Here is a 24,349-nt window from a genome sequence, read left to right on the forward strand (position 1 = left end):
TCATGGACCCTTACTGGGTTAGTCCTTCGTGCCCTCGTTCCACCGTGGAACTCACAGCCAGGATTTTCGTGATCCTAAAACCATAGTAGTTTGAAGCTTTCATCAATGTGGAGTAGGATAGTGCCAACTATTCGAACCACGCGAAAATCTTCATCAAGCCATCTCATGTTTGCATTCCTCTAACCTTTGCCTTCTACTAGTGCAATTTGTTGTCTTCTGTGCCCATACTCTATTAGACTAGCATGTGTAGGGTGTTTCTAGGATACCAGCAGAAAAATATAAAATTGCAAGGAAACTTAAAATGGGGGATAGAGTCCCTTTGGTTTTCTTGTAGTCAATTCACCGCCCCCACTCCCCGGCTTAGACTAAACAATCCTACACTTAACCCTCTTAATTATAAAATGAGGTGCTTTCCATTAAAACTATCCACTCCCATGTGGCTCATTAGGTGGACATTGGCACATGGAGAAAACCGCCCATATGGGTATGTTTTGAGGGCACACCATATTTAGGATACGAGATCTTGTACATAAGTGTGTAAGTAGATGAACCTTGATATTTGTTGATTAAGTAGACTTATTATCTCTATTTTACATTATATTATACATTTAGTAGTATAAGGATAAAAATATCAAGTGAATAGAACATATGCGATTGGACCACTACATCATGTCAATGGCATACTACAACTACTATTGTCTTTTACATTATTAAATGTGGGATACTTTGCGAATGATGTATTATCTGTGCTCTCAAATTATTTAGTAGTCATAAAGCTCAGTTTTCACTCTTCACTTTCTTAATAAGCACACGTAAGATTTTTTATTATTATTGTTGTCCGATAGGTATTTCTTGTGTTATAGCTCCCATGTATTATTATATCTTAACCGTTGGAAAAAAGAAAACAATTTTGCATCTTTGGTACAATCTATATTTTCGCGAAAGGGATCATAATAAAATGGATTTTAGGTATCTAGGGAAGATTCACTTGGAAGTAACTATTTCCTAGATACCTATGGTACTTCACTGTTGAATGAATCAAAAAAATATCTAAAAAAGACCTAAGTTGCTTCCATTAATCTTTACATTTACTCTCATAAGATCTCAGCTAGTGACAATTCATTCACCCTACGAGTCGTCATCAAAATTACCTATTATTTTACTAGGAAATTGCCACACAGTTGTCATCAATACTATGGATGACGAATAATTGATTCAGTTGATGTGTATTCTAAGAGAAAAGTATCCCGCACAAAGTTAAGGACTATGATGGTACAGGCTTATGAAAGAAGGGATGCAATATGAAAACAAATCACATGTGCGACAACACATGAGCATGTAGATTGTTTGTCCAAATGTATCAGAATTACAATGTAAGTGCATCTCAACCCCTGTAGTGGGTTTGGTAATCCTATAATCTAGTGATGATCAAATTTTGTCCCAAAAGATTCTAGTTGGAAGATGGTTCACGACCCCCAAAAATGTTGCAAATGAACAATGCTAAGGACATTTCTAGTGTTATATGATCCAATGATCACTTTGAGTAGCTATGCCGATGCCATAAAAAGGAATTTGAACTAGTGGTGATAAGTTTTTCTTGCTTAGTGCTCAAACTCAAATCCTCAAAGTTTTTGACAATAAAAATCTTTTTTCCCCTGATCATAGCCACGGAATGGTGTTGGTTCGGTCCCCCCAACTGAGTTGAGAGGGCTTGCACCGGTGCGTATGTGTCCATATGGACCCTCTAAGCACCGGCGGAGCTACGTTGGAGCCAAACATGGCCGTGGCCCGCCCAGCTTTTCCAAAAAACAAAAATTATACCTAAGCCCACGGACAAATAAGACTACTCAGCAGCAACAATTCAAGATTACGGCCATGTTCAGTAACCTGGCCCGCTCAGCTTTCTGCTGGTAGCTCCGCCACTGCCTCTAAGTGAGGTGGTCAAATAATCATCAAACAATTATTTTACATTTTGAACAGCATGTATTCTCTTACTTTATTAATTGCAGCTAAAACTAACAATATAACTTTACTTTTTATGAAGCTCGGCTAGGCATGAAACATCCTACTTCTTGCATGCTGCAAATTTTCTCATTAGCTATGGCTAAAATTCCTCAGGATGATGACTTCGTAGAGTTGTATGGATACATAGCAGTGCGGGATGATCTAGATGTGTTGCTTAATTATGTCGTCAATATTAGCAGGGATGATCCCATCATTGTGGAGAAGGTGCACATCAATACTCATATGCAATTATTTCAAGAATAAGTCTATCCTAACACCCCCCCCCCCTCATTGATGTTTGCCAGCTTAACCCACTTGATTATATATGAACTTATAAAAACTTGTGTCTGCCCATTAAAAGCATGGACTAGTGTCCCAATCACACATTTGGATAGTTTCACCCACGAGGCCCGTTAGGTGGACACTGCCACAAGGGCAAACCGCTCCTGAGTCTATGATTTAGACAGCATCGAACACAAAAATATCAAATTTGTGTGTTAATTAAGTAGATGGACCTTGATATTCAATGGGGCTAAGTAGATTTATCTTTATGTTGAACTACATTAATTATTCACTTCGTAATATAGGGCTGGAATTATTATAGTACAACAGCCTATTTGTTTTACATCATTAAAGTTAGGGTAGATTGTGAATTTTGTATTATTTGTGCTCTTGTAGTAAACAAAAAATCTCAGTTTTCACTCTTTTTTTCTTAAGAACTAGAAATATGATTACTTTACTGTCATTGTTCCATGAGTATTTATTTTGTTATAACTCATGTAAATATTTTGTCTTACCTGCGGGAAAAATGCTTCCCCATGTTATTAGTCTGTTCATAAGTAGCAGAATAGTACTCCCTCCAATCCAAAAAAGTGTCTTGGCTTTAGTTCAGCTTTAGTAGAAATTTGAATTAAAGCCACGACACTTTTTTTTGGAACGGAGGGAGTAGTATAATAATTCGGATTTTATAAGCGAGTACTGTAGTTGTATGAAAGATGATTCACTATAGGAACAAATTTAAATAATTAAACTAATGGAGTGTGATGTATTCCAAACAAATCGAACAGAGTTGCTTTGGGTTCATGGTTGCTTTGTAGTACAGTGCATGAAATGATTTAATTTATTTTTGTTTGTAGGCATATGAATAAAAATAAGATCAAGGACCCCATCACTAGAACATTCATTCTGGTTTTTTCTGTTTTCATCAGACTTATGTAAATAAATATCAAAATAGGGCCAATTTTCCCGGTCACACCATTATGCACTCTGTATCCATTTTGTTGAATGCATGACAAAGATCTTGGTTATCAGTTGCAAGATTTAAGTAAATATTTTTACATGTGAACCATCATAACGGAAGTATTTAGCTTTAGATATGTCTTACTTTTATATGAAGAACCACTAAATATAATATTAATTTTGTAGGGTTCTCTCATCAGCATGGCTGGTGGCCCTAAGCGAGGGATATATATGGATGATGATGGTCTAATTGAGTATGACATGAGGATCAAGAGAGGCAGGCAAGAAGGAGATGACCTACAGGTGATTGACGGTGCAACAATCTTAAGCCCTTGGGGCACATCGGAGCGGCCGTTCACATTTAACATCTCTGGCGACTGTGGCGGTGCGGTTGCCATAACTTTAGCATATCTTTCCAGCGCGGTTGAGGCCACAGTAGAGGTTCTCATATCGGAAGTGCATAGCAGTTTCCATATGTCTCTCGGATGTTTTACCAGTGGGTGTTATAACGAGAACCGGCTCTTCGATGGCGTTGTTGTCAAGTCTTGTGCCCTGAAGAGGTCTGTGGTTGCCGTAGTGAGGTGGTCTTCCATACGTTTGAAATTCAAGGTATGCGCACCATCATCCGGATCCGAGTCCCAACGTCGTTGTACCTTCAAGGCGAAGACCCATGGGCATAAAACTCGAGAGATAAAAACTGATTTTGCGCTGATCTCGGTGAAGGTGACTTGGGGTCGACGCTCGACGCTGCCTGGTAGCTTTCCTGGCTAAGGTTTGTCCGACCGTAAACGTGTGTCCATGATGAGTGGACCAAGGGATTAACGACGTACATAGGCAGACCCAAGTCGTGAGCTTGTGACAAGCTTGGAGTGTAATCAAACTGTTGTACTATCTACTCACATATTCGGTCCAGCGCAGGTGCCACGGATGCTCCACAGTCCTGCTGTGTTCCACATTTTGTTTCTTCTTTCCACTGTTTTGGCAACACGGATTAGGTAAAAAAATATGGAGGATATTTCCCAGCTACATGTTCAGTTCTAATTTGTCAACTATTCATTATGTATGTTGTACATCTAAACTCAGTATGGAAGCCGGTCATGACGAAATTATGCTGTTAAAATTGGACTCGAGTTTTTCCTTGTGAAATAATTATATGTAATTATGGCATTTAGCAGTACATGCGTGTGGTGGTTGCACTTTGCCTGGCTTCCAGGGTAGCTGCACTCTATGCTGAGCTTTTGAGTGCGGCGTTTCTGCTCCCGAGCTCATCTGCACCCTCCTGATGAAAAAAATCAAAATAAATACTAAAAAAAATCAAAAAATTTCATTTTTTATGTGTGGTAGATAAGTTTATGCGTGAGGTGCGCTCCAAGTTTCAACTCATTTGGACATTTGAGAAACTCTCAGCAAAAAAGACAAATTCGGGGTCTGTAAAAAAAGTGTACTGTTTAGACCTAATTTGTTTTTTTTCTGGGAGCTTCTCAGATGTCCAATAAGTTGGAATTTGGAGCGAACCTCACGCATAATATTATCTATCACACCAAAAAAATTTGATTTTTTTTGAATTTTTAAGTATTTATTTTGATTTTTTTTTTCTGACCGGGTGCAGGGCACCGAATTGGGTTTTCGATTTTCTAGGTGATACTTTGCGGTTTAGACCTTTTTTTCCACTCAGGACTGGGGTTGGTATTGATGCCGGGTGGCTTGTGAGTGTATGCATGTTTAGACCGGAGTATTTGGAAATGATCCTTTATTCTAAAATTTTGAAGCAGTTTTAGGACATCCTAGCTTTGGAGAAATGCACATGGTGTTTTCTTTTGAGGGAAAATGCACATGGTGTTTTATTGTGCTTCAGAGTGGGCACTTCCCTAGTTGCTCTATAGGCCATCACTATACACTGAGGTTCGGGGCGAATTTTACTAAAATGAACTCGGGTGCCTGGGTCCCTTGAAGTTTTATAGAAAACCAAAATTTAAAATTTTAGAAAGTTCTTAAGTTTTTCCACAATCACAAATACACTTTCATAGAAAAATGTTGATTTGACGGCTACATAAAATAAGGCAAAAATGTGGATCTAAATAGATGTGGTATTCACCATCATAGACAAAACTATTTTTGTGCAGCCAACAAGTGAAAATATTTACTAACAAAAAGCTACATGTATGTGGATCAGACATAGATGTACATGTCGATTTTTCTCTTTTATCTAAGATTCAAAATATGTTTTTGTTTTTGAAAACTCTGGTACCCGAGACATTAGAGAGCCAAAACACCTTTCTCAGTTGAGAAGGGCTTTGAAACTGTACACATATGTTGAGAGCAATAAGGAGAAGGGAAACATCCATATTTTTGTGGTGTCTACTTATTGTCTATCTCGGTGGTGTGTTCTTGCGGTCTATTTGGGAGCTACCAAACTCTGATTGTACCAGTATGTTCTTTTTTTTTGCATTTTCTTGAATTCCATTTTTCTTTCTTTTCTCTTGTTCTTTGTTGTATGTTATTTTATTTTTTATGTCTTCTAAGTTTTCACTTTTATTTTTGTCTTCTCTTTTTTATTTAACTTTTAGTTATATTTTGGACTACAATTTTTTTTCATGTGTATGATAAACAAACGAATCTTTAAGAAACATTCATGATTCTCTAAAAAATGTTGATGTATATATCTCGCAAAAGATAAAAGAAAACGTAGATAAAAACAGTAGAAATATTCATGTTTAGCAAATGAGTACTCATTTATTTATTTATTTTACAAAAATGATTCCCATATTTTTCAAAAAAATTATTCATCAAATAAAATGCACACACATATTTTTTATAAAATATTCATATATTTCGGGACAAATGTTCATGCCTAATAAGAGATGTTCACGACTATATACTCGCAAAAAAAGATGTTCACTACTCTAGAAGAATTGTTCACGTATGAAAAAAGAGAAAGCCCCCAGTCAATTCGACCAAACCATTAGCGATTTGAGAAAATGAAAACTTTGTATCATTGACAGGTTACCCCTGATTCTACATATTAGTGACATGATTTTTTTAGTCAAATTAGTGACATAATTTGCCAAAACAAAAAAGAAAAGCATATTAATTTGTCCAATTGCTCAAAACTGCAGCCCAAGCCGGTCCGCACAACGGCTCTCCGGTGAGTTCTACCCCAGCACCCCCTAATAAGGCGCGTAAGGGCCAGTTCTTTTGGTGGCTTCTAGAATAAGCTGCAAAAAGCTGCCCCTTACCCAGCTTATTCTAGAAGCCCAACCAAGTTTATTTTTTTAGAAGCCTAGTAGTTAAGACTTGACTAGTAGGCTTCTAAAAAGAAAATTTTGGTTGGGCTTCTAAAATAAGCTGGATAGGGAGCAGCTTATTCTGAAAGAAAAAAAAGCTAGCAAAAGAACTGGCCCTAAGCACGGCCCCAACGGAACTGCGTACCACCTCGCGAGTCGCAATTTGTCCGGAAAAAAAACTCGCGAGTCGCAATCCTTCTTTTGCTGTAGCTCGGGTGCCGTGCTCCCCTCTTCTCCGAACTCCGAATTCGCGGAGGCTCCGCCGCTCCGGCCGGCGAGGCTCGCCGGCGTAGCCAGCCAAGGATGGCCGCCAACTTCTGGGCGTCGTCGCACTCGTAAGTCTCCAGCTCCCGGTCTCGATCGATTCGGTCTTGCCCGTGATGCGCGGATTGATTGAAGCATCTAATTTGGCGTGTTGTGTGCGCGCGCTTGATCCGGTGTGAGCAGCAAGCAGCTTCTGGACCCGGAGGACGTGGACGTGGTGCCGGCGGCGGACCGGGAGCGGGGCATCACGACGGAGGAGTTCCGCCTCGTCAAGATCCACATGTCCTCCCGTACGTGAGCTCCTCCCCGTCCCTTGCTCGCAGAGTAGTATTCCCCTGATGCAAATTAGTTTAGTTTCTCTGCAGTGTAAATATTCAATGTGACGCAAATTTTGAGCAATTCCCTACCGTACCCGTCGAATCAAGAGCGAACAGCTCGTACAATGTTCGTTCTAATTTGCTGATTCAGAAATACAAATTCGTGATCTCCTTGTTTTATAACAGCATTTTTGTGATCTCAAGTTGTGGCAATTGTTTGTGTTCATTAATTGGCAGTTCATACCATCAGCATGGGTCCAGTGCAATTCATTTCCTTCCATTTGCAGCGGCCACAAATTATCACTTTAGAGTTACTTGATTTGCAATATTTTGTTCTTACGGAGTAAAGCATTTGTTGGTTTCAGATATATGGCGGTTGGCGCAGCAGGTGAAAGTTAGACAAAGGTTTGACCTTGGATCCACTGCCTGGCCTGCACTTTTGTTTTCGATTCTGTAATGTCATATTTGTTTTCGATTCTGCATTTAGGCTATTTTGGACTTAGCATGCTTTCCTTTTACGCTTAACCAAGGGAGATCTCCAGTGTTTTACACTTGCCAAGGAAATGAAAACAATGCTTGCGTCTATCTACTAATAAATATTTTCAGTTACTTTACTGAAGTGGTTACTTCCATATGGACAAGAGTTATACATATTAGCGTACAAAGTATTGACTTATTACAGTATTACGGGAAACACATTCATACTTTCGCTCATCAGGTTTCATCTTCCTTATAATATTTCTGCATAGTTTGTTTGAACTTCAAGATTGATATATAAATTACCTGCTTTCATAAAATAAAAAAGAATTCGCTAGCTCAGTGGCATTGTTTGTTGTGCTTTATGTGTACTGTTTATTAATCATACGGTTGTTGGGGGCTGTTCTTATAAGATTAGAATTGCCATTTGTCCACTAACACGCAGTACATTTTCCTCTCGATTTTTCTGGGATTAACTCATGATCCCGATGATCTTAAATCATTGCTATTTCAGAGTCATAGCTACTGCCATCACTTACTTCAGGCGTGTCTATACAAGGTATGATTCTCACCTAACAAGGATACATGGGATATGTAGTTTCTTTCTATTCATCACAAAGAAAGAGTGCCCCACCCCTCTGATCTCTGATTTCTTGCCTAAATTTGACTATCGCTTTAATTAGCTGGAGAAAGGAAACTATGATACTACTTTTTTAGGCTGTAAGGTGCTGTGTTCCCCTAGGATCTAAGATGGTCAACTTACTGGATGTATCGTATACTATGACTGTATGACGTTTTGCTGTTTCTTTATTTGTTCTGATGGGAAATTCAGTGCTTCAGTCAGAACCCTGTAAGATTTCACGGTGCTCCAATCACCCAATCAGAACTCGTGATATTCTAGATATTAATGGTTCTCAACTTGCTTCAATCAGAACTCATGTGTATCAACTAAACCTACTAATATGGAACTTTTCTGTAACTATAAATTTCAACTGGTAGTGTTCTGAACATCGAGGATCAAACTCGTGTTTGTATACTTTATTTATTATAATGGTTCCCAACTTGCTTCAATCAGAACTCATGCGTATCAGCTAAACCTAGTACTATGGAAATTTTCTGTAACTATAAGTTTCAACTGGTAGTGTTCTGAACATCGAGGATCAAACTCGTGTTTTTATACTTTATGTGAGCAAAAGTTGGACATGAAGGTTTATTTCGTTTGCTTGTTTCTCAATTTCTCTCTAAACCAAATTTAGTACTTTATGTAAGCAGGTATACTCGTGTCCTAATGCTGAATCTTTTTACAGAAAGAGCATGAGTGAGTATGACCCTCGTTTGGTAGCCCCAGCTTGTTTATATTTAGCATCAAAGGTAGAGGAGAGCACAGTGCAAGCAAGGCTTCTCGTCTTCTACATAAAAAAGATGTGTGGTAAGTCTCATGAATCATGATCATACAGGTACACAGTTTACTTGGAAGAGCTGCACTAACGGTTTAGTGGTTCCCCTTTATAGCAGGTTCTGATGATAAGTACCGATTTGAAATTAAGGATATTCTTGAAATGGAAATGAAGCTCCTGGAAGCGCTTGACTATTATTTAGTTGTTTACCACCCTTATCGTCCTCTTTTACAGTATGATTCTGTTTCCTGTGGTATCTTATACGAGTAACAAATGACATTTCAATGGAAGTAGGGAGCCTCTTATAGTCTGTTCCCCTAAGAGAGATTTTCCGTTTGCAGTTTATTGCAGGATGCTGGCGTAACAGACCTGACACAGTTTGCCTGGTAAGCACTGCTTCATGAATGAAACTATGCCGTGTAGCATTAAATTGATTTGTGAATGCTGCTATTCTGGAATTGAACTTCTAGACCTTTATAATTCAACCACAGACGCATTATTATTATTTTTGTGCTTTGTTGACCTTTCTATCTAAGAAAAGCTACAGTAGATATTTAGATTTTAACCACCAAATGTCACTCAAAGCATCTACCGTAGCTTTTCTTAGACAAATGTTTTTATGACATGAGCATGTTAGTCCCAGAGAAAGCAGACTTGTCTTTTGGTGTCCTTGTTTCAGGATTTCTCCTAGTATATATTTTGAGTTTATCAACGGTATTTACATTTGGCATTGATGTTCTGAATATCCTTGATAGAACTGTAGCCTGTAGGATTGTAGGGACATATGATAGAAGTACCTCAGCTGGGTTTTCCTTCTCATTTGATGTATTACAGCACAGTTACTCAGTCAATAAGGCGATAGCTTTTATCTGGGATCACATGGAAAACAAATACAAGTGAAACGCTTCTATCATGCTTAATCTTCAGCTTGGCATATATCTATTCTGATCGGTCATGGTTACTTGCAGGGGCCTTGTCAATGATACTTACAAAATGGACCTTATTCTCGTACAGCCTCCCTATATGATTGCATTGGCTTGTATATACATTGCCAGTGTTCTTAAAGATAAGGATACAACTTCATGGTTTGAAGAACTTCATGTTGATATGAACATTGTAAGCGCATGTTTGTGAATACCCCCCCTCTTCCCCCTCATAATACCCATCCAATTGATCGAGATTCATTTGCAATACCCAGGTGAAGAATATTTCAATGGAAATACTGGACTTCTACGAAACCTACAAGGTTGACCCTCAAAGGGGTCTCTCTGACGAAAAGATCAGCCCCATAATGAACAAGCTGCCAGCAAAGGCCTAAAGTAGATGTTGTTCTAGTTAATAGTAAATTCTTAGACCTAATATTGCAAGTGATCAGCGGACCAATTGTGATGCATCTTTTCAGAATGAAGAAACCCATGATGATAGGGAATAGTTTTGGATGCGCTTGTAATAGTCTGTGATTCTTGACATTTATAACTGTTGTATTTACAAAACAAAATTACTTCAGTGAAGTTCCGCTTGTTGGCATGACTGTGAAGTTCCCCTGGGGACAAGATCATCTACGTCCTCAGCCATACCTACCTGGGCAGCTGATAAAATGCCAGGGCAGTCACTTCATAACATAGCACGGCACTGAACAGAAATACCAAAACGCAGTTACATCGACCAACTATGGAGAAGAAAAGGGTACAAGGCTATTAGCCTAATACATACAACATTTTTAAGTTGCCGCAAACAATATAATGGAAGGCTACAGGCAAATTTGTTAAACCCATTTCAGGCAGAAAGCTATCCACTCTGTTTATCAGGTTAACCCCATTTCAGGCAGAAGGTTATCCAGTCCGGTCATCAGGACGATGAACTCCTACCGACCCATTCCCATACATTCATCTAGGTGATGATGGTACACAATGCTCCCCAGCAGAAGATCCACCATGGTTCTCCCTAGGAGGACTCCTGACCCTGACAATAGATTTCAAAGTCAGAGGTTCAGTTTAACACATCAAACGGACCTGTATCTGATGAAATTGAAGCTCAACAGATTATGGCGTATAGAAACTGAAAGGGCTCACCTTAACGGGAGGTGTTAGGAAGGTAAATGCGATGGAAATTGTTCATCTTCAGGTGCTTCCGGCAGGTAGGACATTTCTTCTGGAACTGGATGGCTTGCTTTATGCAGTTTGTGCAGAAGATGTGGCCGCACATTGTTGTGGCTGGCTCATCCAACTTGTTCCAACACACCGGGCAGGTGAAGATGGGTTCCTTTGGAGCCACATTCACAGGCTCTTTGCTAGTTTCCCCCGCATTTTTTGACTGACAAGAATGGAAACCGAGGTAGCCAGAGTTTAGCACAAATCACGAGGTAACATGCTAGTAGGAACTGGATCGCCAGGATTGAATGTATAGAGCAGCTTTCTTAGGTGGAAATATCCTATAGCATAAGGTATACACTACTTATAAAGTAAACATGCTAGTAGGAACTGGACGGCAAAATGCTTCTTGAAATTTAACAATTGCAAAAAATTTAGTGCCAACCAAGAGTCTTAACAATTGGCCACTCGAGAACAATCTGGACAGGTCTATATGACATCACCAGAGAACTGCAAGTATGCCTTGAACATACAACGAGAAATTCTTTCAACTTAATGCAAAACTCCATAGAACGAACAAAGGGGTGCATCATGCACTAGATACCAGCTGTTATTCACATAAAGGACAAAGTAGAGAACAACTAATAAGTAATCACTAATCATTCATCAAACTGGACTTAAAGCTAAGAGGGTTTAATCCCTTCAAAAAAAAATTTAAATACCTGTAAGCTGGACCCTTCTCCTGTTTCTGGAGAGATGTCTATTACAGGTGCAACTCTTGGGCGTTTGTTCCTTGTGTTATGAGAAAGCACTGTTGCATTATCATCATGAGACACTCCTGATTGAATAAACAATGAGGCAGATAAGGAGGCTTAAATGACAGTGATATATAGTCAGACAGCATATTGACAAATACTCCCTCTGTCCCAAAATAAGTGACTCAACTTCTTTAGTACAAAGTTGAGTCCCTTATTTTGGAACGGAGGGAGTATTTTACAACTTCCAGTTGTGGTTCCCAGAGTCAGCATCAATATATATGTATCACGTTGCAACAGAAAGTTATTATATAGGAAATTAGCCACAAAAGAAAGCCACGGGTCCAATTTTCAGCATAGCTTATATATGTCTGTTCCCACTAGAAAGTAAACTTATGTCACATGGTATAATCAGCACTTACGGTCATCTTAGCAGCATGATATACGTGATTTTTTATAAATTGGATAATTCCAGAAGAATTGATTAGGCAGAGGATAATGGAATGATGAAGAATATACTACCAAACAATTTCCGTAATGTTAGAAGCCAAAACAACTCTACAGAATGCAACATAGTAAGACTAAGTAGCGAACTAACCTTGCCGGGTAGCATGTACATCGAGATCAACTACTGTCACAGGCTGCCTCCTAGGTCTCCGGTTCCGCCTCTGCAAAATGCAAGAAGACTCGATATAAATGCCAGAAATGGTGCATCACATTCATGTAATAACCAAGTTGTGATACTCTTCCTCAATATGAAGAGCTTGTGTGCGTCAGAATCATAGGAAGTACAGAACCTATTTGAAAAGTGAATGTATACACCATGGTCCTTAAACATCACTATGAACTTACTGCCTCGCAAAGTTACCTGAGGAGGCACTTGTGAAGCTGATACGACCTGCACTTCATCCTCGAGGGCTTCCACGTCAATGGGTGAGGTGCGCGCGCCAGCGTTAGAGGTCGATACTCCACGACGGCTGCCCGCCGCTGGGGGGGTTGAGACCAAGTTCACGACGACCTTATCAGCATCTTGTGATTGCCTTCTTGAGGCACGCCGTGTGCCGTTGGCAGTACTCATGCTCCCTTCAGCTCCCGAATCGACCTGAGACTGAAAGAGATGTGATTCAACAGTTACTTGCTTTTACGATAAACTATCTGTCAAGTGCCAACTATCAGCAAGCATTTTACCCTGTGACCATCTTTGCAGTATAAATAAATCAAGGACATCGATGCTCAGATCAAACTTTGGACCATCTCGACAAAGCTACCGAGGACCAACAATGCGAAATCCAACCACTCGTTGGAGACGAAATTTGAACTAAAAAAGTCCCATCCGGGGCAGTGAACTGAAACCACGAGCAGTAACAAAATCGGGGGATAAACCTAACGACTTGCTGAATCCCACAGCCGGGGACCATCACCACGACCCTCAGCAACCGTAGGACAGCGAGCTAGAGCACGAAACGAGCAGGACAGCGCACGCAGAGATGCCCCTGATTTCCCAATTCCTAAGGTAGCCGCACCGAATCGACGGCGAATCTGGCTAGAAATGGACGAATTCCGCCTCAGAATCGTCGGGGAACCCGCGCGGGGACCCAATCGAAGAACAGCTCCCGACCCGCAACTACCTCGCTGGATCGGCGCCTACCGCGGAGGCAAATCCAGCGGAAATTGCCACGAGCGGAGAAGATACGCGCCGAGACGGGGGGACGTACCGCGCTCACCCGACGAAGCGAGCTCGATCGGACGAGCAGAGGAGGCAGCCGCCGCGCCGCGCCGCCGACGAGTGCACTCGATTTTTTTTCCTTCGCTCGGCGCCTCCACCTCCTCCCCTCTCCCTGCCCTGCCTGTTTTGAATGAAAAGGATGCGAAAGGGGGTAGAAGACGAGGTCTCGCGATAAAAAGGCACACACGTCTCTTCCCCATTTGGGCCCCGCCTGTCAGGGCCCGCTATCTTGGCCCACGTCTGTGTGCGGCCTGCCTTTTCTGGGGGCCCGTTTCCAGTGTGACGGGTCGTTGAAATTTTTGGTAGGTTACAAGGAGCGGTCCATGGCGGCTGCGTCGCGAGACCGGCGGCGAAGGGGCCGCGCTCCCGGGGCTGCCTCTGCCGCCGCTGCCGTGGAGGACGACGGGGAGGAGCACCACCTCAACCCCTTCCTCTCGGACGCGGCGCCGACGTCCTCGAGAGTCCAGTTCAGGTGCGTGCTCTCGGCTCTCCTCTTGCGGTTGATCTGTTTGTTGCTTCTGCCGGTGCGCTTGTGGATAGTTCAGCGGGTTGCATTGCATATGTTGTGGAGCAGGAACGTGGCGTCGCGGGCGCGGTGGGTGGAGGAGGCCGGCGCGGCGGAGGTGTTGGACAGCAAGGGGAAGCTCTGGCTGACCACCGGCGTCACACGAGGCGGCAAGCTGTACTACAATGTCGAGGAGATCGGGTACGCTACCTGTTTGACGAAATGCCGCAATACTACAGCATGGTTATTTGCTCTGTGAATATGCTACCGTGGCCGTTGGGGCTTCTTATCAAGCCGTGTGCATGACGTCTTTCGTCTAAGAAATGCGGAGCATGTCCTGGAGTTCTTTTTTCTTTACGGGCAAACAGTAGGGGAATCCGGTATAAATTTTCATTAAAAAGAAGAGTAAACGGAATTTACATACGTATTTTACATTGGGGTTGAGATGGCCCCCAACAGAACAGAAAAAAAAGGGAGAGGAGCCTATACTGATAAAAAGAACAAAATGGAAACTAGAGAAAACCGAGGGTTTAAGAAATAGAAGCAATCCAAGCTTTCAGTGGCTCCACTTCCACTGTTTTAACTCTAAATGTGATGAGGTTCAGGTCACTAATCAATCTTCTGCGCCAACCAACAAGTGAAGCAGGCTTTTTTTTTAATCAAAAATCCAATCATTACGCTGCTTCCAAATGTTCCATAAGGCAGATGAAACTATTTCCATGAAGCAAGGGCCACTGATGTTAAAAAACAGATGTTCTCTAGACTCTCTGACACTGACTTGACATAGAGCACAATTCACCCCAGACTCAATCGTCCAGTGTCTTCTATCTATCACGTCTCTTGTATTAAGCCGGTCCACAGTTAATAGCCACATGAAAACCTTCTGTTTTGGCAAACATTTACTTTTCCAAATAAGTTCAAACAGCGGGCAACCTGGAGACAGCTGAACATCAACTTATAATATCCCGCAGAAGACTAGGTTCCAGACTGGGAGGATTTAAACGTCCAAGTATCTAGCTGGGTGCCAAAGTGATACTCGCTACGAGGTTCCACCAAGATACTATGCAGTTCCTGAAGCTCACAGTAGGCCTGAGGGGAGACTGGGATTGCAAAGAAACTTGCCAAGTCTTCCACTGAAGTTGCAGCTATCATCTCCGTAAGTGAGATATCTGGGTCTAGAGCAAATGAAAAAAGCCTTGGCATCTTCTCAGCTACAAGATCACTCATCCATCTGTCTTTCCAGCACATAATTGTTTTACCATCCCCAGGGACGCATGCAGTGATAGCTCTAAAATTATCCGTGAGCGAGCAGATGTTGCGCCACCAAAAAGGTCCCACCCGACCACACACTTGAGGTGTATCAGTTTGATAGTATGCTTGCCAAGCCATGTCCACCCATGGTATATTAGCGCGATTACAAAAATTAAACAGATTCTTGAGCAGGAGAGCTTCATTTTTGACTTCCAGACTAATAACCCCAAGCCCCCTTTACTTTTCGGACGGCAAACCATGTGCCAAGCTGCCAGCGAATTAGGATGTTCAGTAATGTCATCTTTTTGCCAAAGACACGATCCTAATCTTGTCCACATGTGTAATAGCAGTCTTTTGAATTCGGATCATGCACATAAAGAATGTCCTGGAGTCCTCATGCTTGAATCAATATGATTGTGCTTGTTTAACCCAACGGTGTGCACTAATTACACTATGCAGCACTCAAACGTTCATTGGATGCATTGCATGGCATGCCTTTTGTTTTCAAATACTTTGACTTTCAAGTTGAGGTGTGTTGGCTGACCAAACTATGCAGGTTTTTGGCAGAAAGAGGGGCATTGATTTTTCTCGATGATGAGGGTGGGACAATAGGAATGGAAGAAATCTATGGAAAGATTGCAGGAGGAAAATACGGGTGCTCCTGGGATGCCTTCCAGGCTTACAAACACTTGAAGTTGCTTGGCTACATTATTGGACGCTATGCTGTCCCCTGGACAATGAAGAATAACCCTACTTGTGAAACCACTGATTCCCTGGAGCGTATGCCTGACACTGACCAGAGCTTCAATAGAGCCGACGGTGTCCACAACGGCATCACGAAATTACTCAAAGAAATGCACATAGATGGGTTACATCCATCCTTCGAAGTGTATCTACCAAATAGCAAATTCAGAAAGTCATCCCCTGGAGCCCCTTGTTTCCTCCTATCTATGCTAAGGTAATGTTTCTTTTCTCACATGCATTTGTGCTTATAAACTAGTGCATTTTCATCTTAAAGTAGTTCACAAGGTTTGTTTAAAATGGCAGTGTAGGATAACAAGGTTTTCTACAAGAGTGCATAAATTGTTCATTGTGTATTTGATATGATTTTAATCTCTTCTGGTTTGAAATGGATGTTCTGAAACTTCTGCACATTTAGGCATCACGATTTATCTATCAGGTGTTATTGGCTGTCTTTCTGTGCACATGGATATCTCTCTTTTGTGTTGTTAATGTATTGTATGCACATAGATTTAATACTTTGCTTTGTTATCACAGTGGTTATAATGATTGAGCTAATGTATATAATTTAAGCTTAGTATCCAAGCTGATAGGATATTTGTGGTGTCCAATCGGATTTTTACTTACTAAGTTACGTCTTGCAATCGAACTGTGCAATCAATCATGATTTCTTGTATTTATATGCTTATCATATTACCATCAGTCCCACTTATCACGGGTTCTCATTTTCGTGACAAACTTTTTCCCAACAGAATAACTAGTGATTCTAAGCATGTAGTGGTAATGAAACACGTGAAGCCACAAATTTGCAGAACCGGAACATCATAAAAGTTATAGAAGTAGGCAAGGAGACACGAAAAAATGCCATGTATATATGAATTTGGGCTTAGCAGTTTGTGGTTGGATGCATATGATCTCTTGAATGATATTTCTTTCCATCATAGCTCTTGTTTATTCAATTTGGTGCAGAGACAAACCACCATCAAGGGATGAACTGGAAACTATCGAAAGCAAGTGTGACGGCATTCCTCTTAAATTTTGTCAAGTTGATAATGGACGCGTCAGCTTTCTCTCCTTCGACAAAGTTCGACTTCCTAGTTTGCCCTGACAGATAGCAGCGGAAATGGTTGTTATTTTTCACTTATTCTGAACTTCTGATCTTGTAAAGGTATTACCTCAATCTGCATTAGGATGTATACTCAGTGCCATGAATGACAGCCTAAAACAACCCCATGAATCAGTTAGTTCAGAATGGCTTGTCTTTTTCAGCAGCAAATTGATGAATCGTTTCAATGGACAACAAGCGTTTCTGTCGTGCTAAAACATCGGCTTGTCTGCCCTCTTCTCGGGACCGATAAAGTTGCCAGATAGATCTTCAGGTAAAAAAAGAAGGGTCTGCAGGGATCTGTGGAATCGTATCCACTTCCACTATTTGCTCTCCTTGTTTACTGTTTACAACTGATGATGTTGTTTGGGCTGGTGCAACATCACCTTTGGGTTTTCTGACTTCAGGGATAATGCTTTGATATTTTTTCATAGGGACTAGGTACTTTTTGGTGTGTTTCTAATTATTAAGTTGCTTGCTAATGTCTCTCTGTTCGATGACACCAGAGAAGAGTTCGTACAAAAAATGACACTAGAGAACAATAGGCCGTTGCCACTGAGGAGAGCGTCATTTCGTTGCACAAGAGTTGATGTGACAATTAATCACCGTTTGGCCCCTGCCGAATCGTTGTTGCGATGATTTTCCAGTTTACCGGCAATGAAGGTGATGCTCGAACTTCAGTTCGACAACTACTCAGTGGCATGTAGGGATTGTTCTAGTATCCACACTTTTGGGACTGAGGGAAATAATCGAGTGTGTTTTATCTTTAAAGTGGGGTGCGCCGCAGATAAGTCGTTTTGTAGCTCAGGCGTCATGGAGGCCTTTTTGGAAAATTCAAAAATCGAAAAATTAATTGTCTTGTTTGCATACGTATAAAAGTCCAAGATGATATACTTTAACATGTGAGCTACACAATAAAACATGTGTTACATGCACTGTTCACTATTAAAATGCACAAGTTTTCTTATGAAATACTCCCTCGGTCCCATGATGTAAGACGTTTTCTGACACTACACTACAACATTTTCTGACACTACACTACAAGTGTCAAAAAACGTCTTACATTATGGGACAAAGGGTGTATATACTTGCCATTGTTATTTATTTAAATCTTGATATGAAATGTTATTGTATGAATCACTATGTGCGCGGCGAACCCTCAGACGACCCTTCTAAGATAAGGGGGGAGATCCTAGTCCTCGTCGAGGAATCTCCTTGCCGCCCTAGAAGTTTGAGATCGTGCCATTTCGTCGGTACTGGTAACAACGGATCTTGACCTCGTTTCTTTTCGATAGCGTCGAACATGAGCGGACACCCACACAATCTCGATTTGACACAGCAACACTTTCCTTCTCTATCTATGAAATTCCTAATTCAGGGAGTTCGCCCGTAACTTCGGGAGAAGGGGTGCTCTCCTATCTTTCGCTCCCGAAAAGGAGTCTATTGCTAGGTACAGATTGGTCTATGGAGAGATCGAAGCCTTATCGTCTCCTAACTAGAAAACCCTAGCTAGCTAGGGCAAACTTTACTCTCCAAACTCTACCGATCGAGTCCGTGGATTTGCCTCCCCTCTATCTGCCGCTCAGACGGCCGGTGGCGGGGAAGAGAATCCCGGTGCCTCTGCTCCGGTTGGTAGTTTAGGTTAGGATTTTTTTTAGTCCTCGTAAGTGCGGTGCTCAAACGGATGCAACACTTCTTCTTTGAGTTTGTCTTCTGGTCTCCGATCCTCCTTGAGTTGGACGTAGTTGACTCGACGGAGCTCCAGCATAGATTCCTGCCATCTCCTTGGGAAGGTAAGGTTAGGGTTCCTCGTCGTGTGGCGATATTTGCTGCCAGGTGCTTCAGATGTATTCCTTTTTTTGCGGGCTTGCTTCAGATGTATTCAAGGGCTCAACGACGACGAGTGCGGCTCCAGGGCGCTGGTCTTTAGGGGCACGTGCACGAAAACTTCCCGGTTGTCATCTCAAGCCGGGTCCAATAGGGGAACGGCGACAGCGGCGCGTCGACGGCTCGTTCTGGCAGCGATAATGGTCGTTTGGTTGTCTTGAAGTCTCGATATAATTTATTATTATGTTTGACGTGCTTTATACTTTCGGAGAACTCTGATAATAGACCTGAATTATTATTGCAAAAAAAAAAAGAGATTGGTCGATCTATACACCCATTGCCTTGTCGGTTTTTACTCCAAAATTTCAACGGTAATGATGCCCAAACCCATTCATATCGAAGCACTTTCCGATCAATCAGCTTTGTGTAGTAAAAATTGATACCATCTCTGTGCGAAGAGCGACATGCCCCGTTCTGCCCTCAGATATTAACGCTGGAGCAATGGCGACACCATGTAATCCAAACTAACTCATCTCGAGGTACACTCAGGGCCATTTTAATCACGCCCTGTCTCGAGCATGCCGACAGAGTATCTTACTCGGCGAATGCCCACGTACGCTCATCTGAAAAAGACATTGATCCGGAAGCTCTTACGCCAGAGGTCGGTCAGGACTCAGGAGCCACACAAATGCCGCCATGCATGCACATGTGTACACATACGCGGGCGCCTATATAAACTCGTCAGCACCACTAGTTCAGTACCCACGGCAAGCCAAGTTGAAGCTACAGGCTAGCAGGTAATCAAGAAGGCAGGGAGCTTCAGCAATGGCGAGCGCCAAGCTGGTGGTCGTGGCCGCGCTTGTGATCCTGCTGCAAGCGTCGACGAGCGCGGTGGCCCGGCACCACCACCACGCCAAGCCGGACCCGTGCGACGACGCCGAGGACGACGGCCCCGAGCCGGGCATGCAGCACAAGCACAAGAAGCCCCACTGCCCGTCGACCCCGGGCGGCCACGGCGGCACCCCGGGCATTATGACGGTGAACGGCTTCGAGAAGGGCCAGGAGGGCGGCGGGCCGGCGGCGTGCGACGGCAAGTACCACAGCAACAAGGACATGATCGCGGCGCTGTCGACGCGGTGGTACGCCGGCGGGCGGCGGTGCCACAAGACGATCCGCATCACCAGCAAGCGCGACGGGCGCACCGTGGAGGCCCGCGTGGTGGACGAGTGCGACTCCAACTACGGCTGCAAGGACGACGTCGTCGACACCTCCGCCGCCGTGTGGGAGGCGCTCGGGCTCGACACCGACGTCGGCGTCGTGCCTGTCACCTGGTCCGACGCCTGAAAACCGTGTTCACCGGCCGTCGGACTCGGCCGGCCGGCCGACGACGACCATGGAGGGGATTCTAGATTGCTTGTTTCTGTGTGCGTGTGCTAAAATAATATCTCTCGAGCGCTAGGTACTTAATATGTCGAGTACGTAGCAGAATAAATTTACCTGTATGGATGGTAGTGCGGGTTTATCATGTATTCGTCTCCGTTCCAAAATAATTAGTCTTAGATTTATCCTATATCAAACTTAGGGGTGGGCACTTTTGAACTGAAAACCGAAAAACCGAACAGAACTGAACCATATTAACCGATTTATCTATTAATTCGGTGGTTCGATTTTTTGTTCAGTGGGAAATTTTATGGTTGTTCGATGTTTGGTTTTTGTTCGGTTTTCAGTGCCCAAAAGCCGAATACATCAAAAAAACCGATATGTACGATACCCCAAGCAATACCTTGTTTTCGAAAGTGCAGCGGGGGCGCGTCCTCTGGCAAATACTTTGGTTGTGGCAGACGTCCGGCCAGCCGCTAGATGAGTTTCTAATCTCACAATCTAACTAGTACTCCTACCGTAACGCCATACTAACATGGCTAATTGAATCTGTTTAGATTATTTTACTATTGTTTGCATGCAACATAGTCGATGGCCGTATTCTTCTAGTAAGTACTCCCTTCGTTCCATAATGTAAGACGTTAATATAAAAAAAGTCTTACATTATGGGACGGAGGGAGTACTTATTAAGATTTCTATCCATGCAATATCTCGTAGGAGTATGTATGCATGCCCGGCGCTTGGTTATGGAAGTAACTAGCAATTAGTGTATCAATTAGTGCATGAGTTGCATAGTTTACACGCATCACACATATTCTTCCGTACATAATACATGTAACGCCCCATGTGATTTTACACTTAATTATGTTTACTAGTTTGCTTGACCGAATAAAGCACTGACTGATGTCGAGGTTGCTAGCTCTTGTGATATATACTGATGAGTGCATGTATTTTGGTTTTCGGTTAACCAAATAAACCGAACCGATATATTATGATTAATATGGTTCGGTTTCTAAATATTGTGTGATTAATTCGGTTTCCATTTCTTCAAAACCGAAATTATAAAACACCGAATAAACCAAACCGTATTAACCATTTAAACCGAATGCCCAGCCCTAATCAAACTTGCTTAATAAAAAAATCATATTAACATGTAGAATACCAATTAGTCATATTATTTTACGTAATAATTGATAAAATGGCTCATGTTTGCTCTACCCGGTCAAAATTGCGCCACCCTTATTCCCTGTGGATAAAAGACCTACATTTCTCTTGCCAATCGGTAAACTACCTCATATTAGAATAACAAGTAATCACTAGTGAAAAGGGTTCTAGGGTTCAGAGGCTTGCACACTTTCAACATGGCGATGTTAGCCCGTATAGCAACGACGACGACGCTTCACAACAGATGGTGGTGCTGCAATCGCCCAAGCTCACAATGGTGGTCGTCCTCACACGCTGCATGCAAGAAAATTTGAGCGGGGAAGCAAGGATGTGCGATGCCGCCTGGTGCTGTAGGACGAGGGAGGGAGGAGAAGACAAGATCGCACGACCTCTGTTGATTTTTTTAAGGGACCCAGTAGAGGTTTGTTTATTATTTTTGTTTTTGTTTTTAGGCTACCTCTTAGGGGTATATTTTTGTTTTTATTTATTTAGGTTTTTTTAGAGAGAGAGAAAGAACTTAGGGTTTTTTATTTTGAGGGAAACTTAGTGTTTTTACCGGCAAACTCAGTTTTTTTTTCTTTAGCAACTTGGGCTTTTTTAGGTGTACATTTTTTAGGGCTTCTTTTGAGGTGTACTTGGGGATTTGTTAACGTGGTGGGGTTTTCCTCCCCTTCAACCAAACAAAGCCCGAGAATACTGCCAATTTGCCGGAGCACGGGCCTGTAGCTGGGCCCTCAGCACTCTTGGCCCATGTCGGGCGTAATACAGACTTATATATGGCCCGGGGTCCAGCTAGGGCAGCGCAGGCCTAGTTCTCCCTCCTCTCTCTTCACTAACGCCACGACCTGTCTATCCGTATCGTTTTTCCCTCTCGTTAGGGTTTAGGGTTTTCTCCGAGGCGATCCGCCGCCTACTGGAGTTTTGGCTGTCCCTGTCGCCGCCGATCAACCTCCCCTCCCTGCCTTCGCCGCTCCTTCCACGTTCATCGTTGGGGGAAGGGGCTGGCTTGTGGGAGCGGGGCGCTCCTAGGGTTCCCCTGTTTCCAACCCGATCCGATATCCGTCGGGTGAGACTACAACATGGCTTCTGACGAAAACCCTAGCGCTGCCGGGGTTAGCGATGTAGAGAAGATGATGCAAGAGCTTGGGTTCAAGGAAGAGGATCTGGATGATGTAGTTTTCGATGAGGCCGACATCCCTGAAGATGCAGCTAGATGGGTTGCTATCGTGAAGGTGAACTCAGTCAAAACCTACAGCCAGACGTGGTTTTTTTCGCAACATGAGATCTGCTTGGGACCTTGCCCAGGAGGTCAAATTCAGGCCATTGGAAGATAATCTGTACACCATCCAATTTTCTTGCATGGGTGATTGGGAGAGGGTGATGCAAGAAGGGCCATGACACTTCAGGGGAGATGCTGTCATTATCAAACCATATGATGGGGTGACGAAACCGACCACTATCAAGCTGGATACAATAGATATTTGGATCCAGATCCATGACGTCGCCGACTTGTTTGCTCACCTCATCGAACCGCTTGTTGGAAGGGTGGGAGAAGTCTTGTTTGCTGAACCTCCTTCACAGGATTTTGCTGGTAATTTCCATCGTGTTTGGGTTAGAATTGATGTGACGAAGCCTCTGAAGAATGTTGTGTCAATGGTAAGGGGAGGGAAGCGTCAGATTTATCGGGTTAAATATGAGAAGTTGCCCGATTGGTGTGCAGTATGTGGGATGCTGGGTCATCTCTTCAAAGAACACGGGTCTGGTGTGCATCCACCTTCTGCCTTAGTCTTCAAAGACCTGAGGGCGGGCTGGTACATGAGAACTGGCAGAGTGGTGGCCAAGGCCGCCGTGGTGGTCACAGAGGAGGACGTACGGGTGGAAGAGGACAACACCCAGGCAATAATTGCTTCGATGGGGATGGTCGGGAGAATCAGACACATGAGGAAGATCAGTCAGAACCGACTCAAGATACGGACATGGAGGAGTTCTCTCGTAAAAGGGCAAGTGGTACAGGGCATGCCAGCAGCGCTTCAGCTTCCATGCATGGCTCTGGCTTGGGACCCGATCAGCTGGCCTTAGTGCCTGTGGGGAGCAGCTCAGTTATCAGTCCACCCCCAAAAAGAGATCCCAAGCGAACAAGATTGGTGACCCCGGGTCAGGAAGGTTTCAACATATCTGTTAAGAAGTTGGCGGACTCCCTAGAGGAGGACCGCCGGGCCCAATGAGTGCGTTTTGTTGGAACTGTCGCGGAGCGGGTAAACCTGCGACAGTTCGAGAAATTCGCGAGTTTGTGATGAAGTTTACCCCTACCGTGCTATGTATTGTTGAAACACAGATAAGTGGAGCACGTGTAGAAGCTTTAGCTGGAACTTTAGGTTTTGATAATTCGTATGCAATAAGCAGTCAAGGAAGAAGTGGAGGACTTGGTATGTTTTGGAATAACAATTGTAACGTTGAAATTTTGGGAGACTCTGTGTACCACATTGATGCTAGGGTCACAGAAACGGGCCAGGATCCTTGGCGCATCACGTGCATTTACGGGGAGGCCCAGACACATCTAAGGCACCAAACTTGGGATGTCCTTAAGGGAATCAGCACTATGAGCGATTTACCATGGCTCTATTTTGGCGACTTCAATGAAGTGCTACTTCCGGAGGAACATGATGGAGCAGCGGATAGGAGCAACGCGCAGATACAAGCCTTTCGCGATGCAGTTGATGTGTGCATGCTCATGGACCTTGGCTACCAGGGACGGCCCTGGACTTTTGAGAAGAGGGTTACATGAGGGAGCTTTTGTAGGGTTCGTCTTGAGAGGGCCTTGGC

The 24,349-nt window shown here is 43.1% G+C and overlaps 5 protein-coding genes across 8 annotated transcripts; 4 read left to right on the top strand and 1 right to left on the bottom strand.

The window, feature by feature from the left end:
• Positions 1–2,055: 2,055 nt before the first annotated feature.
• On the top strand, positions 2,056–4,087 carry LOC109772597 (uncharacterized). The gene is made up of 2 exons (XM_020331280.2): positions 2,056–2,229; positions 3,430–4,087. The coding sequence occupies exons 1-2, from the start codon at positions 2,056–2,058 to the stop codon at positions 4,012–4,014; spliced, it is 759 nt and encodes a 252-aa protein (XP_020186869.1). The 3' UTR covers positions 4,015–4,087.
• A 2,537-nt stretch (positions 4,088–6,624) lies between these two features.
• LOC109772589 (cyclin-C1-1) lies at positions 6,625–10,509 on the top strand. Of its 2 annotated transcripts, none has more exons than XM_020331272.2 (9): positions 6,625–6,862; positions 6,975–7,081; positions 7,474–7,513; positions 8,100–8,144; positions 8,893–9,014; positions 9,098–9,215; positions 9,324–9,368; positions 9,951–10,098; positions 10,181–10,509. In XM_020331272.2, exons 1-9 carry the CDS (start codon positions 6,831–6,833, stop codon positions 10,298–10,300), a joined length of 777 nt encoding a protein of 258 aa, XP_020186861.1. In that variant the 5' UTR covers positions 6,625–6,830; the 3' UTR covers positions 10,301–10,509. The 2 variants fall into 2 exon arrangements, with proteins under 2 accessions (XP_020186861.1, XP_020186862.1); XM_020331273.2 differs by having other exon boundaries at positions 9,101–9,215.
• Positions 10,510–10,625: 116 nt separating this feature from the next.
• On the bottom strand, positions 10,626–13,744 carry LOC109772590 (uncharacterized). Of its 3 annotated transcripts, none has more exons than XM_020331274.4 (6): positions 13,543–13,744; positions 12,696–12,935; positions 12,426–12,495; positions 11,795–11,910; positions 11,055–11,295; positions 10,626–10,944 (listed from the first exon to the last, which is right to left on the bottom strand). In XM_020331274.4, exons 2-5 carry the CDS (start codon positions 12,903–12,905, stop codon positions 11,056–11,058), a joined length of 636 nt encoding a protein of 211 aa, XP_020186863.1. In that variant the 5' UTR covers positions 12,906–12,935; positions 13,543–13,744; the 3' UTR covers positions 10,626–10,944; position 11,055. The 3 variants fall into 3 exon arrangements, with proteins under 3 accessions (XP_020186863.1, XP_020186864.1, XP_020186865.1); XM_020331275.4 differs by having other exon boundaries at positions 12,696–12,929; positions 13,543–13,694; XM_020331276.4 differs by having other exon boundaries at positions 13,552–13,690.
• Positions 13,745–13,828: 84 nt separating this feature from the next.
• LOC109772608 (uncharacterized) lies at positions 13,829–17,353 on the top strand. The gene is made up of 4 exons (XM_020331290.4): positions 13,829–14,025; positions 14,128–14,259; positions 15,866–16,267; positions 17,020–17,353. The coding sequence occupies exons 1-4, from the start codon at positions 13,877–13,879 to the stop codon at positions 17,156–17,158; spliced, it is 822 nt and encodes a 273-aa protein (XP_020186879.1). The 5' UTR covers positions 13,829–13,876; the 3' UTR covers positions 17,159–17,353.
• Positions 17,354–19,587: 2,234 nt separating this feature from the next.
• LOC109772598 (putative ripening-related protein 6) lies at positions 19,588–20,326 on the top strand. The gene is made up of 3 exons (XM_073499203.1): positions 19,588–19,643; positions 19,792–19,894; positions 19,952–20,326. Exons 1-3 carry the CDS (start codon positions 19,588–19,590, stop codon positions 20,324–20,326), a joined length of 534 nt encoding a protein of 177 aa, XP_073355304.1.
• Positions 20,327–24,349: the final 4,023 nt, after the last annotated feature.

This window comes from Aegilops tauschii, chromosome 5, assembly GCF_002575655.3.
Source record: "Aegilops tauschii subsp. strangulata cultivar AL8/78 chromosome 5, Aet v6.0, whole genome shotgun sequence".
In the NCBI taxonomy this organism is placed as follows: Eukaryota; Viridiplantae; Streptophyta; class Magnoliopsida; order Poales; family Poaceae; genus Aegilops; species Aegilops tauschii.

What these genes read in the sequence shown, in the direction of transcription:
- LOC109772590 (XM_020331274.4), bottom strand. Translation starts at nt 12,905, where the DNA reads ATGAGTACTGCCAACGGCACACGGCGTGCCTCAAGAAGGCAATCACAA. An exon ending in CTTCACAAGTGCCTCCTCAG is followed by an intron (nt 12,496 to 12,695) that starts GTAACTTTGCGA and finishes TGCATTTTGCAG; the next exon opens with AGGCGGAACCGGAGACCTAG. An exon ending in TGTACATGCTACCCGGCAAG is followed by an intron (nt 11,911 to 12,425) that starts GTTAGTTCGCTA and finishes TTATTCAATCAG; the next exon opens with GAGTGTCTCATGATGATAAT.
- LOC109772597 (XM_020331280.2), top strand. Translation starts at nt 2,056, where the DNA reads ATGAAACATCCTACTTCTTGCATGCTGCAAATTTTCTCATTAGCTATG. An exon ending in ATCCCATCATTGTGGAGAAG is followed by an intron (nt 2,230 to 3,429) that starts GTGCACATCAAT and finishes TTAATTTTGTAG; the next exon opens with GGTTCTCTCATCAGCATGGC.
- LOC109772608 (XM_020331290.4), top strand. Translation starts at nt 13,877, where the DNA reads ATGGCGGCTGCGTCGCGAGACCGGCGGCGAAGGGGCCGCGCTCCCGGG. An exon ending in TCCTCGAGAGTCCAGTTCAG is followed by an intron (nt 14,026 to 14,127) that starts GTGCGTGCTCTC and finishes GTTGTGGAGCAG; the next exon opens with GAACGTGGCGTCGCGGGCGC. An exon ending in TTCCTCCTATCTATGCTAAG is followed by an intron (nt 16,268 to 17,019) that starts GTAATGTTTCTT and finishes AATTTGGTGCAG; the next exon opens with AGACAAACCACCATCAAGGG.
- LOC109772598 (XM_073499203.1), top strand. Translation starts at nt 19,588, where the DNA reads ATGCCCACGTACGCTCATCTGAAAAAGACATTGATCCGGAAGCTCTTA. An exon ending in CGGAAGCTCTTACGCCAGAG is followed by an intron (nt 19,644 to 19,791) that starts GTCGGTCAGGAC and finishes GTAATCAAGAAG; the next exon opens with GCAGGGAGCTTCAGCAATGG. An exon ending in TGGCCCGGCACCACCACCAC is followed by an intron (nt 19,895 to 19,951) that starts GCCAAGCCGGAC and finishes CCGGGCATGCAG; the next exon opens with CACAAGCACAAGAAGCCCCA.
- LOC109772589 (XM_020331272.2), top strand. Translation starts at nt 6,831, where the DNA reads ATGGCCGCCAACTTCTGGGCGTCGTCGCACTC. An exon ending in TTCTGGGCGTCGTCGCACTC is followed by an intron (nt 6,863 to 6,974) that starts GTAAGTCTCCAG and finishes CGGTGTGAGCAG; the next exon opens with CAAGCAGCTTCTGGACCCGG. An exon ending in CAAGATCCACATGTCCTCCC is followed by an intron (nt 7,082 to 7,473) that starts GTACGTGAGCTC and finishes TGTTGGTTTCAG; the next exon opens with ATATATGGCGGTTGGCGCAG.